The 19,620-nt window shown below is 43.4% G+C and overlaps 1 protein-coding gene and 1 long non-coding RNA gene across 3 annotated transcripts; both read left to right on the top strand.

The window, feature by feature from the left end:
* The first annotated feature begins 2,075 nt into the window (after positions 1-2,075).
* TUT1 (terminal uridylyl transferase 1, U6 snRNA-specific) lies at positions 2,076-10,565 on the top strand. The gene is made up of 10 exons (XM_083374790.1): positions 2,076-2,201; positions 3,381-3,571; positions 3,689-3,898; positions 4,182-4,296; positions 4,382-4,512; positions 5,136-5,365; positions 6,133-6,242; positions 7,137-7,259; positions 8,059-8,151; positions 8,802-10,565. Exons 1-10 carry the CDS (start codon positions 2,114-2,116, stop codon positions 9,884-9,886), a joined length of 2,376 nt encoding a protein of 791 aa, XP_083230916.1. The 5' UTR covers positions 2,076-2,113; the 3' UTR covers positions 9,887-10,565.
* Positions 10,566-11,318: 753 nt separating this feature from the next.
* Positions 11,319-19,097, top strand: LOC310647153. 2 transcript variants are annotated; one of them, XR_014493826.1, is made up of 9 exons: positions 11,319-11,642; positions 12,671-12,706; positions 14,194-14,225; positions 14,752-14,810; positions 15,014-15,038; positions 16,238-16,300; positions 16,817-16,863; positions 17,539-17,569; positions 18,642-19,097. It is a non-coding gene; the product is annotated as an uncharacterized lncRNA (long non-coding RNA). The 2 variants fall into 2 exon arrangements; XR_014493827.1 differs by lacking the exon at positions 11,319-11,642 and having other exon boundaries at positions 12,418-12,706.
* The last annotated feature ends 523 nt before the right edge of the window (positions 19,098-19,620 follow it).

The following is a 19,620-nucleotide window of genomic DNA, read 5'->3' on the forward strand; positions in this document are numbered from 1 at the left end:
TGCAGAAGCTGGTTGAAAAGTAGGATAAACTGCAAAGGATCGTTACACCCTTCCCAGGCAAAATAATAATAATAATAATAATAATAATAATAATAATAATAATAATAATAATAATAATAATAATAATAATAATTCTACATTCACCTTAATGGCTATATAACTTAAGTGAAGGCAAAGAATATACTTCAAAGACTTTCTTCCCCCTATTTTCCCAACAGCCCATGTGGTGGGTTGGGCTGAGGGACGCCCGGTTATCCAGCTGGCTTTTGTGCCTAAAGCAGGACTAGAACTCACCGTCTCCTGGCGATTAGCCCAAAGTCACCCAGCCAGCTTTCATGTCTTGAGGCACGACTAAAACTCGCCATCTGACCATTGGCCCCAAATCACTCAGCTGGGTTTCATGATTTAAGATGGGAACTAGAACTCACCGTCTCCTGGCGATTAGCCCAAAGTCACCCAGCCAGCTTTCACGTCTTGAGGCACGACTACAACTCGCCGTCTTACCATTCGCCCCAAATCACTCAGCTGGGTTTCATGATTTAAGATGGGAACTAGAACTCGCTGTCTCCTGGCGATTAGCCCAAAGTCACCCAGCCAGCTTTCACGTCTTGAGGCACGACTAAAACTCGCCATCTTACCATTTGCCCCAAATCACTCAGCTGGGTTTCATGACTTAAGATGGGAACTAGAACTCACCGTCTCCTGGCGATTAGCCCAAAGTCACCCAGCCAGCTTTCACGTCTTGAGGCACGACTAAAACTCGCCATCTTACCATTCGCCCCAAATCACTCAGCTGGGTTTCATGATTTAAGATGGGAACTAGAACTCGCCGTCTCCTGGCGATTAGCTCAAAGTCACCCAGCCAGCTTTCATGTCTTGAGGCACGACTAAAACTCGCCGTCTGACCATTGGCCCCAAATCACTCAGCTGGGTTTCATGACTTAAGATGGGAACTAGAACTCACCGTCTCCTGGCGATTAGCCCAAAGTCACCCAGTGCCTTTTATGCCTAAAGTGGGACTAGAAGTCACAAACCCAAATTTCTAACCCAGTCACTTTTATCACTAGGCCAAACCAGCTCAAGGAAATGTATTTAGCGTTGATTTTGGATCGTATTGTTGGCATTAGGAAACTTTTCCTTACAGAGTGGAACCTTTTCATGTTCAAATTGGAGATATCTATGTGATTTTTTTTGGCAATAAGCCCAAGGGCAGAAATAAAAGCTAGTTTCTCCTTGTTCAAAAGTGACTTCTGAGATCCCAAAGGTGCTTTTTTCCCCAAAAGGCAAGCGGACTTTGTTTTTCCTTGAAGACATTTCGCTTCCCATCAAGAAGCTTCTTCAGTTCTGACTGCAATTTCTTTGTTTTTCCTTGGAAGACGTTTCACTTCTCATCCAAGAAGCTTCTTCAGTTCTGGAGAATTTCAATAGACATAACAGTTGTGAAAGTTTGTTTGCCCCTGATTTTATTTTGCCAACACAGATTAACAATGATCACCTCCTGCACTGATAAATTTTAGTGCTTTTCCCCAAGGAGCGCTGAGTAAACCGGACTACAATACAGCCCAGATGGTTTGCAAAGTCATTTTTGAGGTAGAAAAAGCGCTTTAAAACCCTAAATTTGGGGGGAAAGTCAGAAAAGCAATTTTGTCACTTCTAGGGCAAAAAAAAAAGCCTTATAAATTGTGCTATAGAAACTTATTTTATTTTGGTACCTTTTAGTGCTATAACCTACAATGGTTCCACCTTGATGGATAAACAAGCGTGGAAAAGGGTGTTCGGCTTCAACCCGGAAGTGTTTGGCCAAAAGGCTGATTTATGGAACTTTGCGGAGCTATTTCGTTTCTTTTTCTACCTCTATGCGGAGGGGAAGAGACAATGAATCTTCTCTGCCCCGCAAAGGATGAACTTCGCATGGGAACCGGAAGTTTTTAGCAGAACTTGGTTGCTCCTTATGTCTATGGTCGTGACGTCCGCATATGGATGTCACGTGATACACTCCGTCCGGCCGCTTCGGCTTTCCGGATAAAAGCATAAAGTAGCAGGGCTAGAGCGGCATCTCGTTTTGGGCGGAACCTTACGTTAGAGCCGAAGTAGCTTCCGGCCGTGGAGGGAAATGGAGGAAGCGGGAACGCCGGGCGATGTGGACGATCTGCCCCGCGGGGCTTTTCGGTGCCGTCTCTGTCACGTGACGGTGGCCAACAGTGAGTGGGGTCAAGGGTCAAGGAGAGGCCTAGTGCTGTGAATTAAATAATTCCGAAATAAACCAACAGAATTGAGGCTTAAGGGCTGCTCTTGGCACGTGGGGAGTTGTGAGCAAATAAACACGGGGCGGGCTTCGGCGGGTAATAAAAGCCAGCGGCACTTTGCCCATGGTCAGAGGCACTCTTGCCCTCCCTTGAAAAGAAAAGAAAAGCCTGAGTTTGGTTTTGTTTCAGCTTTGTTTTGAATGTGTTGGTGTTTTTAACTGCCCTGCTTCCTCCCTTTGCAACCAAAGAGAAATGTGGGGGGAAAAGGGTTCCAGTCCTGAAAATGTAATTGAGCATAATTTAACTAGACTAACTTAGTACAGTTTACTTTAGTATAAATTAAATTTAAGATAAATGAAATAGGCACCCTCTCCAAAGAATAAATTGCTGAAATCATGGGGGGGGTCCAATATATATATATATATATATATATATATATATATATATATATATATATATATATATATGTATATATGTATATATGTATATATGTATATATGTATATATGTATATATGTATATATGTATATATGTATATATGTATATATATGTATATGTATATGTATATATGTATGTATGTTTAAGTATTTGTCAAGGCTTTTTGAATGGACCTTGCTAATTAATATATCTGTTTAAATAAATAAATAAATAAATAAATAAATAAAATAAAATAAATAAATCCTTTATTGTCAAAGTATAACATGTGTACATTGAGATTAGCTAAGCCTCCCCCCCCCCGTGCTCTCTCCCCCCAACACACAGTGACAACAAACCCTCCATCCCACCACACTATGTGAACCCACTACACCACACACCGGCCTCCCAAGTCAGTTCTGCATAAGATTATGTCCCATTTAAAAGCCTAACAGCCCACAGATAAAAGCTATTTTTCAGCCTGTTGGTACGGCTGGCTATATTCCTATATCTCCTACCGGATGGTAGGAGAGTAAAGAGATACCGTCCAGGGTATTATAACCACAATAATGAAATAAAACAATTTAGTTATGAAAGGTATATTGCCCCACGCCTCCCATTGACTCCCAAAGGAAAAAAATATATATTTATTGAATTTATAGTCTTGTCTGGGTCGCCATCTAAAGCAACTCAGGGCGGTTTTACCATATCATGAAAACAGAGCCCAGCTTGGAAGATCATCTGCGCGGAAAGAAACACCAGCGCCTGGAAAGCCTTCGTAATGTCCGCCAGTCTCAGGAACTCCGCAGTGTGTTTGTTAGTGGCTTCCACAAAGGGACGACAGCCTTGGAGCTGAGCAACTATTTCAAAACCTTCGGGGAGGTGATCAATGTGGTGATGGACAAAGATAAGGTGAGCGGCATCCCTCCACCCCTTTTGCTACAGCTTGTCACTTTTGATGGATTAAAAAAAAGAAGTCACGGGGGGAAAAATTGCAAGCTCGGTGCTCTGTTCTTTTTTTTTCTGCAGGGGGTCTATGCAATTGTGGAACTGCAGGACGAGGAGATATTCCGGAAAGTATTATCAGTACCACAACACAGCCTAGGGGGCCAGAAATTACGTGTCAAGCCACGAGAGAAGAAGGATTTCAGATACAGCCCACCGAAGAAACGAGGGTCAGCCAGGCGGGAGCAGCTGAGCCCGGAGAAGTTGGCACAGAATCTCTGCCAAATGGATAATGTAAGCGTCTCTGGAGCAGTGCTGGCTGGGGGATTTGGGGAGTTGAGGTCCACCCATCTTAAAAGCAGGCTGGCTGAGGAATTGTAGCCCACTCATCTTAAAGCAGGCTGGCTGGGGAATTCTGGGAGTCGAAGTGCACCCATCTTAAATTTGCCAAGGTTGAGAAACACTGCTCTGGGGGAATTCCCTCTTTAAAGATGGCTGTAGGGAAGGTCCTGAAGAATTTCTCTGAATACTGTTGGTTACAGAAAAAAACACACCAAACCCTTAATTTTTCCTGCAGGTTGATGCCCAGATGTCTTTAGTGGTGCAACTCTTTGAATTTTCCGAGAGTGAACAGCGTCTTCGAGACTTGCTCGTCAAGCTGTTCCAGGAGGTGTTTTCAGAATTCTTCCCAGGTAAAGTGGACTCTTGGCCATCTGCTTCGATTGGATATTTTGAAAGTTTCTGATTTTGCAACTGGTCCTTCTCCCAAATACACAGAATCAGCCATCCTTCCCTTTGGGTCTTCTGTGAACGGCTTCAGCGTCTCTGGATGTGACCTGGATTTGTTCCTGGATCTTGAGAAGACGAAGAACTTCCAGGCTTCTGCCAAGAGAACTGATAAACCATCGGTGAGGATGAGGCTGGGCTGTATCTTGATCAAATGTAGATGTTCGGTTTGTCCCATATCTCTTGTTAGAGGGAGGAAAGATTCCTTAAACTTGGCAAGACCACCGTGGATTGCTCTGCCAGTTTTCTCAACCTCAGTCGCTTTAAGGTGTGTGGACTTCAACTCCCAGAATTCCCCAGCCGGTATGCTTTAGGATGGGTGGGGTCCAGCTCCCAGAATTTCCCAGATAGCATGCTTTAAGGTGAGCGGACGCCAACTTCCAGAATCTCCCAACCAGCATATGTGGCCAATGTTTTCTCATAACAAAATGAACAGAAGTGATTGGTGAACATATTGGGCTGTGGGTGGATCGGAGGGAAATGGATAAAAATAACTTTTCCGGTGTTTGCGTGGGAAATCAGAGCCGGCTTTGCTTCTTCTGTGCCAATGTAGATTTTCAGCAAAAGTATTATACTCTTAGTAAAATCATGTCCCAGGAGTTTCTTTTTCTGGAAATGCCAACTGGACAGTTGACACTCAACCATGGAAACTTTGCCTTCAGTTGCGGTCGTAAGTCGAGGATTACCTGTATAGCCGTGGTTGAAGTCTGCCGGAGATGGCTGAATCCTGTCTCCACTTTTTCAGGCAGAGGAAGACGTTTCCGAAATGGAATCTCGCTCCGAAGATTCGATTTTGTCTGATATTGACCTGGTCACGGCCACTGTGCCCGAAGTCCTCGATCTGGTGGCCACAGTGCTGCAGAAATGCGTGCCGGGCGTTCATCATGTCCAGGTGGTCTCCACCGCCCGCCGCCCCGTGGTCAAGTTTTGCCACAAAGAATCCAGCTTGAGGGGTGACATCTCCATAAACAACAAGTATGGATATAATGTCTCTCTAGCAAAACTCCATGCAGGAACTCCTCCACTTAAAACAGCTCATTTAGTGACCGGTTGAAGTTACAACGGCGCTGAAAAAAAGTGACCTAAGACCGTTTTTCCACACTTAACAACCGTTGCAGCTTCTCTGTGATCCCATGAGCGAAATTCAGAGGCTTGGCGACCGATTCCTATTTATGACGGTTGCAGTGTTTCCCCGGGATCATGTGATCCCCGTTTACAACTTTCCAATAAGGAAAGTCAATGGGGAAGCCAGATTCACTGTGATTAGCTTAACAACTGCAGGGATTCACTTAAGAATGTGGCCAAGAAAGGTGGTAAAATGGGGCTTAGCAACATAAATTTTGGGTTTTATTGCAGCTGTAAAGTCGAGGACTGCCAGGATCATGCTATCTATGCAGCAGATTATTAAACCGAAAGTTACAAGATATTTAGACTCTGGATAATTGCAGAGTGCCAGCTTGACCTAGACGAGCAATGTTTCCCAGCCTTGTCAAATTTAAGAGGTGTGGACGTCAACTCCCAGAATTCCCCAGCCAGTTCTGCTCTCCATACCACTTAAGATTGCCCATACTGAGAAGTGCTGACCTAATGGCAAAGGAACTGGGTTAGAATGGGGGAAATTTTGAGTTTTTAGGGTTTCCTGGGGACCGAAGAGAATATGGCAAGAATCTTGGCTATAAAGGAAGTGGCTGAGCTCTGCAGGGTATATTCTGATTTATGCTCCATTTTCTTTTGTTTGACAGGCTGGCCTTGTGCAACACGCGCTTCCTGCAGTTTTGCACCGAAGCAGATGAACGTGTCCGGCCTTTGGTCTACTCAGTGCGCTACTGGGCAAAACAGCAAGGTTTGGCAGGTAAGACGGAAGGGAAGGAAGCAAGGAAGATAGAATGTGGAAAGAAGGAAGGAATATGGAATGTCGAAGGGAGGGAGGGAGGGAGGGGGAAGGAAGGAAGGAAGGAAAGAGGGAGGGAGGGAGGGAAGGAAGATGGGAGGGGAAGCCAAAGGATTGAAAGCCCCTCCTTTGGGGCACAATTATAGTGGTGGAATAGCAGATAAAGAACCATATATAAATTGATCTATTTGAATACAGGTAGCCCTCAACCTGTGACCACAACTGAGCTCAAAATTTCTGTTGATTAGTGAGACATTTGTTAAGTGAATTTTGCCCCGTTTACCATCTTTTTTCGCCACAGTTGGGAAGCGAATCTGGCTCCCCCATTGATTTTTTCTTGTCAGAAGGTCGCAAAAGGGGATCACGTCACCCCCCGGGAGCCTGCGGCCGTCCTAAACACGAGTCAGTTGCCGAGCGTCTGAATTTTGATCACGGGGGGGGGGGAATGCCGTGACGGTTGCAAGTGTTAAAAAAAAAAAATACGGTCCTGAGTCCCTTCCTTTTTTTCACTACCATTGTCACTTTGGACGGTCACTTAATGAACTGCCGTCAATCGAGGACCCCCTGAGTTCCCCGGAGTTCGGAAGCGATCAGAAACACGATTCTCAGCCGTAGAAGGCCTAGTGAGGTCTTAATTCTACTTTACTTTATCGATCTAATTTGGGAACTGCCCGCCTTTCTCAAAAGAGGGATTGAAAGCCTAAAACGGTATTTAAAAATTTAAACAGAGGCCGGGGTGATTTTTCATGCGAAAAGTCAACTTAAAAAAAAGGCGAAGTTGCTTGACAGGATAGTCGGCTCTCCATTTCCTCCTAATGATCCCCCTCTTTCTTTTTTTTCCTTTTTTTTTTGCAGGAAATCTTTTTGGTGGTGGCCCCCTCTTCAACAACTACGCCCTGACCTTGCTGGTGTTCTTCTTCCTACAGACACGCACCCCCCCGGTCTTGCCAACAGTTGCACAGTTGAAGGACCTCTCAGGTTAAACTCACTCCCTTTTCCCAATTTCCCCCCCCCCCCCCACCTTCGAACAGAAAGAGTAGTTCCCACTTTGACTACGGTTTTCCTACGAGCATAGGTGGTCCTCCACGTACGACCACCGCGGAGCCCAAGGCTTTAGGTTGCTCAGCGAGGAATCAGTTGAGGGAGTTTTGCCCCATTTTATGTGACTTTTCTCGCCACGTTCGGGAAGCGGATCCCTGCAGTTTTTCAATTGGTAACGCAAGTTGTGAAGTAAATCGGGCTTCCCCCCGTTGACTTCGCTTGTCAGAAGGTCGCAAAAGGGGGAATCACGTGACCCCGGGACACTGTGACTGTCATATTTGTGGCGTCCATATTTCGATTACGTGACCCTGGGGAAGCAGCAACGGTTGTTAAAAGTGTGAAAAAAGGTCATTTTTTTTTTGAAAGTTTGAATGGTCAATAAATGAATGTTTGTAAGTCAAGGGCTACTTGTACAGAGGCTTCAAGCCACCTTTGGACTGACATCCAAGTGGTCATAAGTCCCTTTTTTCATCGCCGTTGTAACTTTGAACAGTCACTAAGTGGGCTGTCGAGGACTCCCTGCGTTTATTTATATCTTCCAGTCAGTCAATACTGAGTGGTCCCCTTTCCTGCTTTTCTTTCAAGGTGAATGACGCAATAGGCGTCATCAGAGGTCACGCCAGAATGGATGGAAATATGACAAAAAGCAAAGCCAGAATCAAATTTGGTTTTGGGACTTTGCAGACAGATCCCTCCCCCCCAAATCCTTTTCCACCCTCTTTTCCTTTCTTGTCAGATGATGGAGAACTGACCGTGGTGGACGGTTGGGACTGCACTTTTCCTAAAGATCCGGCCTCGTTGCAGCCCAGCGGGAACACAGAGAGTTGTTGTGAGTTGCTACAAAGAGCTTTTTAAGTTGCATGTTGCTTTAAAAAAATAGAATAGAATAGAACAGAATAGAATAATGAAAGAATAGAATTATGAAAGAATATAATATAGAATACAATAGAATTATGAAAGAATAGAATAGGAATAGAATAATGAAAGAATAGAATACAATAGAATAGAATTATGAAAGAACAGAATATAGAATTATGAAAGAATAGAATAGAACAGAATAGAATAATGAAAGAACTGAATAGAATTATGAAAGAATAGAATATAGAATTATGAAAGAATAGAATAGAAAATAGAATTTTGAAAGAACAGAATATAGAATTATGAAACAATAGAATACAGAATAGAATTATGAAACGAATAGAATAGAATAGAATAGAATAGAATAGAATAATAGAATAGAAGAATAGAATATTTATGAGCAATGAATCCAGAAGTTAATCTTAAAACTGTCTACCATTATAGATAGAATGTCTGTAAAATATATTATGGAAAAGGAATATGTTTTCCTGACAAGATGGAGACTGATCTGAAAGTGGATTTAAAAACAATGGGCCACAAGAATGATGTGGGGGAAAAAGATACTACCCTGGATATACACAGCAAACTTACTAATGCTTGCTTTGTTGACTTTTTTCCCAGGCTCCCTTCTGGCAGAGTTCTTCCGTGTTTTCGAAAGCTACAATTTTGCCGGTGGGGTGATCTCCCTGCGTGAGGGTCGGTCACTTCCTCTCTCCAATTTCCTGCTCTCCGACGCAGGCCAGAAATTCAAGGTGGGCCCCATCCACCTGCAGGATCCTTTTGAGCTGAGCCACAACGTAGCGGCCAATGTCAACGAAAAGACCGCTCTGCGTCTCCAGCGTAGTTGTCAGGATGCCGCAAAATACTGTCGGAGTTTGCAGTACCAGCGTAAATCCAGCAAGGGGAAGAACTGGGGGCTGGTCCGTCTCTTCCAGCCTGGCAGCTCCCAAGCCGTGGAACGGCTGGTCATCGGCCTCCCCTTAACGCCGGTGACACAATCTCTGGGGTCCCAGCCAGAGCTGCACCTGAGCAGCAATTTACACCAGCTCTGGTTTCGGAGAGTGTGCGCAGGCGTCTCGTTCGTTCTGGAGCAGGTGTTGAAATGCAGCTGCTCGGAGAAACTGCCGGGATTGGGAGAAGATGGGGGAGCCCTCGGCAGTGACCCGGAGGAGGAGCAGCTGAAAATGAAAACCGAACAACTGTCCGTGGGTTCCAAGCGATCTCTGGACGTAGAAGAGGCAGAGTGGGGTTCTCCTCCGTCGAAGAGATCACGAACAGAGGATTCGCTTCCCGCCGCAGAGAGTGTGACTTGGAATTGTACCGCCTGGCACCGTGTCTGGTTAGGAAGACGCCGCGTCCGGCGACAATTCTGCAGCCTGGAAGCGGATCCCAAAATGACAGCTGATCCCCTAGAGGTGGAAGGCAAAGTATCCGAGGTGATTTCCCGACAGGAGAGGGAATCCGGGCCTGTGGAGCCTCTGTTTCAATTCACCATTTGTGCCAGGATCAGCGACGGTGGCTCTGGGGAACACAACCCACAGGTCAGCCTAAATTTCACCCCAGACCCTGAACAGGCAGCTGTTTTCCAAGATTTTTTTCATTTCCTACAAGGTTTTCTGCCCCGAATGGTTGAGCAGTACCTGACCACCAAGCCTTCAGATCTGCACACCCCAGAAGACAAATCTTCTCCAGAGGATGACATTTGAACTTGTTTAGACCATGGCCAAGTTCTGTATTTCGATAATGTTTTCCACTTCTGGCTGTTGGTGAAAATAAAAGGAATGGGGAGAAAACTTGAAACCGGTTTCCTTTGCGTTTTGAGTTCTTGAAGTTGATCCACTCACGATGCCACGCTAGGATTGTTAGTCGCTGTTGATTTAATGAGCCCCATCGTGGGCTTTCCTCTTGACCCAACTAGGGAGCATCATCAGTGCTAGAAAGGAGTGGGATTTCTTGCATATGCCTTTTCTAGCACTGATATTACCTAGTTGGGTAATGAAACGTCTACCAAAAAAGAGAGAAAAAGCTAACGTCTTTTTTCCTTTCAAAATAATTGTATTGAATGCCAGTTTTACACATTTAGAGTTCAGAAGAAGAAATTTAAAAGCAAGAATAAAAGAAAGAACGGGAAGAACATAATGAAAAAGGAAAAAAGAAATATAAAGCATCTAGTTCTTTGGATGTTTACAAACTGCCTGATGATCAAACCTCAACCGCATAGAGGGGAGTTCAGTGTAAATTATTACTATTATTATTGTTTACTAAATTTATATGCCGTCCTTCTCCCTAAGGACTCAGTATCCAGTTGTAACTTGGGATCAAACTCTTTTCCTGCCAATGTTTTATTACCGGACTTAATAACATCATCAGTCTGTAGGGAATATATATCTGTCATCTATTTTATCTATCTCTTCTTTAGCGTCTTTGTCATCTGTCTTGTCTATCATCCATATCTCTATCTATCTCTATCTCTATCTATCCATCCATCCATCCATCTATCTATCTGAATATTAGTAGCTCAGGGTTGAAATGGGGGTCTTTGATGCTCTGAGCTATGGGGGTTTTTTGTAATGTACCCCACTCCTTTCTGGCACTGATGACGTTCCCTAGTTGGGTCATGAAACGTCTGTGACATAACAACCAAGTTCAGAGACCCCTTTCTCTCTTTCTCATCTCATCTCTGGCACTTCAGTTACGTGTTCCTTCCTTCTGCGGTTGACTGACACTTGCAACAATTTATTAAGATCTATTAAATGGAGAATGAGTGCAATAAAACAAATACGGCAATGAGAATTGGTGGAACCGTGACCATTTTAAAAACAAGCATTGCAATCAGATCCGTCAAATGGCCAAAAGCTTTTACGCATGTGCATAGGAGCACTCTGTACATGCTTAGGGGTACTGTCGCTTGGAGGAAGGCACGCGGTCAAGGAAGCGCAAATTCTTCCCGGATCCAGCAGCCATCTTTACAATACGCATGCGCGCCCTTTCGGCCCTTTCGTCTTATCGCGCTTGCGCTCATTGCCTTTCGCGCTCATTTTGCCTTCCCCCTCCATTTGTATTATAGAGATACGAAATTATTAGAAGAACGTAGGCTACCGACGTAAGTTCACTATGTCATATTAAGTATGGCAGTTACTGCTAAAAAAAATAATTTGTTCAAAGTCTGAACGTCGCCTTCTCCTTCCCTACATCCAACAGCAGGGAGTTGTGAGAATGAGGCGCCAACCCCAGGGCAAAATATCTCTCCGCGTAGAACAAATTCAAAATTCGTGTCTTCCCTTTTAGTATCTATAGATTCATATCTACCCACAACCCTTCGCGAGGTTCCACGCCAAAGAGAGATTCTCTATTGGAGAGGGCGGAGCGTTACCCAGCGTGCCCCGCGACGCCCGAGTATTTAACTCTTTTGCCGCCGGTTTCTATTTCTTTTGAGATGGATCTGCGGCCCGTGCGGGGAAGGTGCGTGTTCTTAATCCGTCGCCATCCTCGGCCTGCGGCAAGATCAGCTCCGGGCCAACTCGCCCCAGTTCTTTCAGACGATCTCCTCTCCCCAATTTAGGCCCGAGGGGGATCCACTAGATCGAAAAAGATCCCGGTCTGGGGGAGGGAAGGAATCCATGCATTCAGCAAATAGGATCTCTGCAAAAGAAAAAAAAAGTTGCATGGTGGGGGGGGGTTTGAAATGTTGCGCGGGATTGCATGCGAGCCTGGCTCTTTAAACAATATGTTAAGCATAGATAAAATGTGATATATTATGCATTTCTTAGGATTTTTTTTCCTGGAGAGGAAAGGGGTAAATGCAATTTTAAACGGGCAACTACCCAGAGTTTGGGATGGAGGGGACGCTTTATATATATATATATATGTGTGTGTGTGTGTGGGTGTGTATATGTGTGTATATATATGTATGTATGTATGTATGTATATGTGTGTGTGTGTGTATATATATATATATATATATATACACATACATACATACATACATACATACATAAATATGTATATAAAAGAGAAAGAACCTGTGGCTCAGGAAGTTAAAATAACTGCCTAATATATAATCAGCCCAGGTTCGAATCTCAGATAAAGGGTATGACTGACTGATGAGAACATAAAGAGTTCGAAATGATCATATCAGCCTCCCAAAATTCTTTATTAGCAATTTGAATAATTTACACACACATAATATATATTTGGTTTTTGCAAATGCCTCTAAGATGATAGATGTGTTTGCAAGGGTCATTTTTTCATTTAAAAGGAACATTTTAAAGAACCAAAAATTCGAATGATTTTTAAGCCTCGTCCAAAGGGGCTATTTTTGCAAAGCGGAGTCTTTCCATGATGAAATTTAACACAGACCTGTTCTGAACTCTGCTGTGAGGATATTGTTTTCTGAAAAAGACTCCTGTCCGCCATAGCACTTAGGTAAAACGACGCCTTAACCGAGGTTAAAACTGCATTATGTAACTAGCTCCTATTTTATTTTACAGTTTGGGTCCATGGGATTCTGCCGCTCAGCATTCCAGGTAAGATGTGCTTTTTTAAAAAAAAAATAGAATGTGCTTGGTTTTTAAATTGTTGCTAGTGTCCGACCCATCGCGACCCCATGGACAACAGTTTTTAAATTTCGTTTTTTTTTAAAAAAATGGACAAAGATTGTACAAAGCCAGCTGTTCCTGCAGGCCGCCGTTTGCTGCCATAAAAGATACGAGAAAGGATATTAGCAAATTGAAAAGTCAAAGGAAGACATAGTTTGGGGTGGAACATAATTTATTTATTTTAATTTATTTATTTTAATTCCATTTATATCCCGCCCTTCTCCGAAGACTCAGGGCGGCTTACAAGCTTCCTTTGTATGTAACCCATCTCAGTATCTAGAGTTACTCTTATGTCAGGGGTCTTGAAACCTGGCCCTTTTTATGGCTTGTGGACTGGCTGAGGAATTCTGGGAGTTGAAGTCCACAAGTCATAAAAGGGCCAAGGTTGAACACCCCTGCTCTATGTGGTCTGCAGTGGAATAAATGTAGAAATAAAAACAAAAGAGAATGTAGCATTTGAATGAGGTGAGCAAGATTGACATCTGAATCAGAATAGAGCTGGAAGGGACACTGGAGGTCTTCTAGTCCAACCCCCTGCTGAAGCAGGAGACCCCCAAATCATTTCAGGCAAATAGCCTGTCCAGTCTCCTCTTAAAAGTGATGGAGCATCCACAGCTTCTAGAAGCAAGTAGTTCCACTGTTGAAATGACCTCAGTGTTAGGAAGTTTCTCCCTAATTCTAGATTGCTTCTCTTGCTAAGCAAGTTTATTTATTTATTTTAATTCCATTTATATCCCGCCCTTCTCCGAAGACTCAGGGCGGCTTACAAGCTTAGCAGTAGCCTTCAATTCTGTGTATATTTTATTTATTTTAATTCCATTTATATCCCGCCCTTCTCCGAAGACTCAGGGCGGCTTACAAGTTTAGCAGTAGCCTTCAATTCTATGTATATTTTATTTATTTTAATTCCATTTATATCCCGCCCTTCTCCGAAGACTCAGGGCGGCTTACAAGCTTAGCAGTAGCCTTCAATTCTATGTATATTTTATTTATTTTAATTCCATTTATATCCCGCCCTTCTCCGAAGACTCAGGGCGGCTTACAAGTTTAGCAGTAGCCTTCATTCTATGTATATGCCTGCTTTGTGGCAGCCTTTCAAATAGTGTAATAACGCTATCATGTCCCCACTGGTCCTTATTTTCTCTTGGCCAGCTAAGCCCAACTCCTGCAGCTGTGATATTTTCTTACAGTTTGGTCTGCACTAGTTGGGGTTGAAGCTAAGAGAAGCTACAGTGATGAGATCCAGAGCTCTCTCTTTCTGATCTGTCAGTGGAGAAAACCGCGTAATTCTGAGTAGCCCTCAAAATGGACAATTCACCGACTGTATCGCAGAACTTGCCGAATCAAAACGGGCTTTGTGAGGTTCACGTGGCAGAAAAATAATATATCCATTTCCCCTGTGGCTTGTTTTGCAGCTGCAAGCAGCACGGATGTCTCTGCGTCACAGGTAAGTAGTATACTAAAAAAAAGTCTCCGTTCAAACTCACTTTTAAAGCAGTTTTATTCTTTGTATGGAGTCCCACATTCCTGTAACTAAGGACGTTTTGCCCCATTTTATAAATAGGAGCTAGTTGCCAAACATATGAACTTCGATCCTGTGACACCGCAACGGTCATAAGTGTGAAAAACGGGTCATTAAGTCCTTTTCAGTGCCGTTGCAATTTTGACCGGCCGCTAAATGCATAATTAAGGCTACCCGTTAATTGTTTTCTATTTGGCTGCTGGTTTACTGTCTTCTAAAGATAGGAAAAAAATCTGGATTATTAGTTTTTGTTAGCAAAGACATTTGGTCTCCTTCCTGTGTTCCGTGATGTGCATAAAACAGACAAGCATATATCTGAGGATGGGTGATGCTCAGTTAATTGTCTGAGAACACACAAAAGTCCTGGTTTGTTTTTGGTTTTTTTTTTAGGCATTAAGCTTGGAGATTAAATGTGCCATCTCTAGAATTCTCTCTTGTTTCTTTTTTGCAGGGTGCGTGAACCTGCAAGGATTTGCCCGATGGTTAAGGTGGGCCGTGGCGCTATTGGAGGTGAATTTTGAAGGTGGTGGGTCAATTGGGAGGTGTGATAGTGACTGTGGCACTCGAAAGGATGACCTGTGTTGTTGGACGACTTTTTAGTCAAATGGCAATTGAGTTACCAAAGCCCTGATCGGCCACACGTCTATCCCACACATACAAAAAGTTTTTTCTGGCTTTTCTACTCATTTGGTTTTTACTTTTCTATCTTACAGACGATGGATCCACTTTGAAGGAAAGGTGAGTCCCTTATTTGAGGATGTTGTAGAGAGTTGGTGGGGTGAGTGTTGTCTGTGCAGGCCTTGACTTAACGGCCAAAGTGGAGTCCAAACTCTCTGTTGCAGTGAGAGATTTGTTAAGTTGTACGACCTACCTCGGCGCAGTTTTAAGTGAATCACTGCAGGTGTTAAGCTACTAACACGGCTGTAAAGCGGATCCAGCTTCCTCTTAGACTTTGCTTGTCAGAAGGTCGCAAAAGGGGATCACACACACACACATACACACCTGGATACCGCAACCATTATAAATAGGAGTCAGTTGCCAAGCGTCTGATTTTTGATCAAGTGACCATGAGGATGCCACAACGGTCATAAGTGAAAAATCGTGATGAGTTACTTTGTTCACTAAATTGAGCGGTTGTAAGTTGAGGACTTCAAAGTGTAGCCCCTGCCAAGGTCAGAGAAGGTAGTGCTGTAACCCTTCGTACGGTCTCGATGACCTTGTGTAAGTGTAATTGTTAAATTCAGGTAGTCCTCAACGACCACAACGGGAATCGGAACTTGCAGGGGTAAACCAAAGGGGGTTGTTTGGAGATTCTTACCCCATTTTATGAATATATTTTTGCCACGGTTGTTAAGGGAATCTCTGCAGTTCAGTGAATCCTGCTTCACTTAAAATAAAAAAATGTTTTATCTTTTTATGATTGTATGCCATCAGAGTCCCTTCTAGGTAAGATGTGTCCTATTATTTTAATGAATAGGAATGGAATAGAATAGAGAATGGGTGAGAATGGAATAGAATACAGGATAGAATTAGAGAAGAATAGAATAGAATAATGTAGAATAGAGTAGAATAATGAGTACAGTTGAATAGAGAATAGAATAAAAAGAGAATAGACTAACATTTGGAAAGGACGTTAAGAGGTCTTCCGCTCCCAACCCCTGCTCAGGCAGGAAAATAAAAATAAAGATGGGTGGCTATTAAAATCCACAGCTCATGGTCCCAGTGATGAAAACCCCTCACGTCTTACTGTCTGGCTGGCACCAGAACCTGCAAAGGTTGAACCCACTGGTGCCAACAGGCGGAAAAGAGGATGGTTTGCTTCCAGAGGAGCTGTCTGATGGGGACCTGGCATCCGGGCACAATTTGTCGTCTCCCAGAATTGCTCTTGAGAACCCAGCTTCCCGCTTCTTGACCTTACCGTTTCTTCCTTTCCACAGCTTCTAAAGCGAAATGAACCTTCTTGAAGGGCCCTGAGGATTGTCCCTGCTTGGCTCACCAAAGTAAGTTTCCTGGTGCTTAATTCAAAATGAAATTTGGGTCGCCTGGCTTGGTTCCCTCTGACATGATGAGATCGTGTTGGAATCTCGTTCGGCTGAATTGTCGCTGTTGAGAATCGGAATCTGAGCATCAGTTGGGAACCTGGCTAGTGTGGAGTGGTTGTGTGTGTGGCATAGCCGGCTGGGGAATTCTGGGAGCTGAAGTCCATAGATCTTCCGGTTGTTACGTTGGGAGTTGTAGTCCATAGATCTTGAAAGTTGTCAAAGTTGGAAACTGTTTTTACAGCCTGCAAATTTGGAGAGAGAACAGAGCTGAGCCTCGTTGAGCAGGATAACCCCAATTTTGTAGCTAGATTTTTCCTTGTTTTTAGGGGTGTGGGGGAGACAGATTTCCAGACTTTGAGACCCCTGCTGAATTAAATTGGGAGGCTCTGCAACAGGCTTCTATGAACTGATTAATAACAAACAGAACTTTACCTGGTGTGTTTTACATGTTCATGAATACATTATTTCCTACAGAATGGAAAAGCCGATCACGGTGTTCCTGCATGATGGAGAATGAACCGGTAAGAATAGCTTTAATCCATAGCTAAGCTCTGTGGGTCAAATCTGGCCCACTCTGACTATTTTCGTACAGTTAGGAATGGGTGGTAGGGCTACTCCCAGTTTAGTCAGGCAAGACATCCTGAGGCTTGGAACTTAAATTAACTGGTTAAAATTATTTGCGGTCGATCTCACTGTGAGGCTACTCTGGGCATTTTACAGCAAATCGGACGAAAAATGGCGCTTGGGAAATACCTCAGATGTGTTTCTCTTCTCCCCCCCAATCTTTAAAGGTGGCACTTTTTCTTTCGCTTAAAATAACCTTGGATATTTATTTGATTCACCAAATAAACTCCGTCTTTCACAGCTCAAACTAACATGTTACACCTCAGTATGTCAAGCTGTGGGACCGTAAGATTAATTCTTGATAGTTAAATTAAAAAATCCCAAAGCACACTTCTCTGTAGAATTTTTTTTCTTTTTACATATAAATGGGCATTCTCACCCTTCCCAGTTTGCAGTTTTGATGATGATTACAACTAGCTCACTTTGAACAAAATGAAATGTCAGGAACTGCCTGAAAAACTGCAGACAGCACGGGCGTTACAAGGTCGATTCCTGACAGGTTTTCATCGCAATTTTATTGAATTTCTTGACAGTTGGGTAAACACGTTGCTTTTTTTTCTTTCTTTCTGCAGAAAATAACTGCAAGGAACAGCCCAAACATAGGTGAGTGGATTTTCCTGCCTGTGCAGGTAAGGTAGCCCTCAACCACAATTTCTGTCGCTAAGCGAGGCAGGTTTTTTCCCCTTTCAAAAAATCGCTTAACTGCCTCACTTAGCAACATAAATTTTAGGGTTCGGTTTGTCGTAACCGGAGGACTACGTGCAATAATTCTACGACCTTTTTCGCCCCGGTTCTTAAGTGAATCACTGCAGGTTGTTAAGTGAATCAATATCTGCCTAAGTGACTGGGTGTTATTTTTTTGGCTTGAGGCAATTGTGGTTAGTGGTATGCAAGCCAGATTTTTGTGGGTTTTTGGTGTGGTTTTTTTTTTTTAAATGCTTGCCCGGGCTGGCTCTCAAATGATGAGATTTCTACCGCCCCAGTCTGATATCCTGTGACTGAGTGGTCCCTCTGATTATCCAAAGCCAGCTCTCCTCTGGGTGGTTTATTGCTTGCCTGCCTTCTTTACATTTTGCACTATTTTTTTTAATGCCTGCTGGCTCTCGCTAGGCCTCTGCAGCATGAAATCTACCGTTAATTTCAAGCGGTGAGGGTCCCTTTATAACACTAAGCATGCTAATCGGTAACAATTGCTTTTGAGGCTTTGAAGGACATGAAGACTCCCATTTCTCAGACGGACAGGAGTGCATCTAATGAAAGGGACTTAGGGGTATTTGAGGGGCTCCCCCAAAGAAGAAAGGGTTCAACTTATTTTCCAAAGCACCTCCAGGCAGGACAAGAAGCAACTAATCAAGGAGAGGAGCAGTCTAGGACTTAAGAAATTTCCTGTCGGGGAGGACAATCCGTGCAAAGACTTCAGAAATTGTGGAGGCTTTTAAGAAGAGATTGGACAGCGTTTGTCTGGAATTGTCTTAAGATCTGCCCGAGCCAGGAGGTTGAACTTAGACCTCCAAGGTCTCTTCCCATTCTGTTCTTCTTGGCTTCTGGTTCCAGTTCAAGTTCTTCGTACTCCAAAAAGCATGTTTGTTTTCATTAAGGCTTGTCCCTTGAAGTTACAGGTTATTTCAGCAGCTCCTTTAATTTTCAATCTTATGTGTCTTCTCTTTCCATAAAGGCAGGCTGAAATGGTAATCCTGAAGACGTTTGAAAAGAATACACAAGCTTGTCGACGTGTTTTTGAATCAAGAAGGATTTTTGTGTTTTGGGGAGGAATAATGAAAAGCTGAAATGGCTCCTCCTGGCCTTCAATATGCCTGGAGCATCTGAAATAAGGTTTTTTTCCCCCTGCAAAAATAAATAAATAAATGTGTGTTTTGGGGTTCTCTCGTTAAACAAAACAAAACCCAGCTTAGTATAACTAGAAGAGTTTGCTGCTACTTAGAAACTGGAAGTTGGAAGGAAAAAAACTCATACCTACAAATCTACAGGATTTTTTTCAATTTGGAAAGATGGCAGCTTCGTGGTAGATGTCAGAAAAAAATGTATCGGCAATCAGTTCTGTATATGGTAAAAGTCTTTTATATGTGTACAAAATTGCTACTATTAATAAATTTAATAGATTGAAAAAAAAGTGCTGGAGTTGGTTTATTTTCCTGACTTAACTTGTGGGAGGGGGAGCTAACGCGGAGGTCTTCAAATGTGGCCCTTTTATAATTTGTGGATTTCAACTCCCAAGAATTCCTCAGCCAGTTATGCTGGCTCGGGAATTCTGGGAGTTGAAGTCCACCAGTCATGAAGGTACATAGTTCCCCCATGCTGGCTCAGGAATTCTGTGAGTTGAAAAGTCCACCAGTCATGAAGGGGCCATAGTTTCTCCATGCCGGCTGAGGAACTCGGAGTTGAAGTCTGCAAGTCACAAAAGGGCCACGTCTGAAGACCCCTGGCCTAATGATAAGCTACAATCCTCTAAGCAGGTCATTTGACAGGGGAGAGCTCAAGCAGCCCTCATTTATTCAATTTCTACACTGCCCACCTTGCACCCAAGCAATGTTTTAAGTTGAGTTTTGCCCCATTTTCTTGCAAAATTAATCTTGCATTTTGATCCCGTGAGTGTTGCAAGGGTTATAAGTGTGGGGGGGAAAAACATCACATTT

This window comes from Vipera ursinii (assembly GCF_947247035.1).
Source record: "Vipera ursinii genome assembly, chromosome: 15".
Lineage (NCBI taxonomy): Eukaryota > Metazoa > Chordata > Lepidosauria > Squamata > Viperidae > Vipera > Vipera ursinii.

Coding starts and splice junctions, on each gene's coding strand:
- TUT1 (XM_083374790.1), top strand. CDS start 2,114: ATGGAGGAAGCGGGAACGCCGGGCGATGTGGACGATCTGCCCCGCGGG. Junction 4,297..4,381: donor GTTTTCAGAATTCTTCCCAG/GTAAAGTGGACT, acceptor CCAAATACACAG/AATCAGCCATCCTTCCCTTT. Junction 5,366..6,132: donor GACATCTCCATAAACAACAA/GTATGGATATAA, acceptor TTTGTTTGACAG/GCTGGCCTTGTGCAACACGC.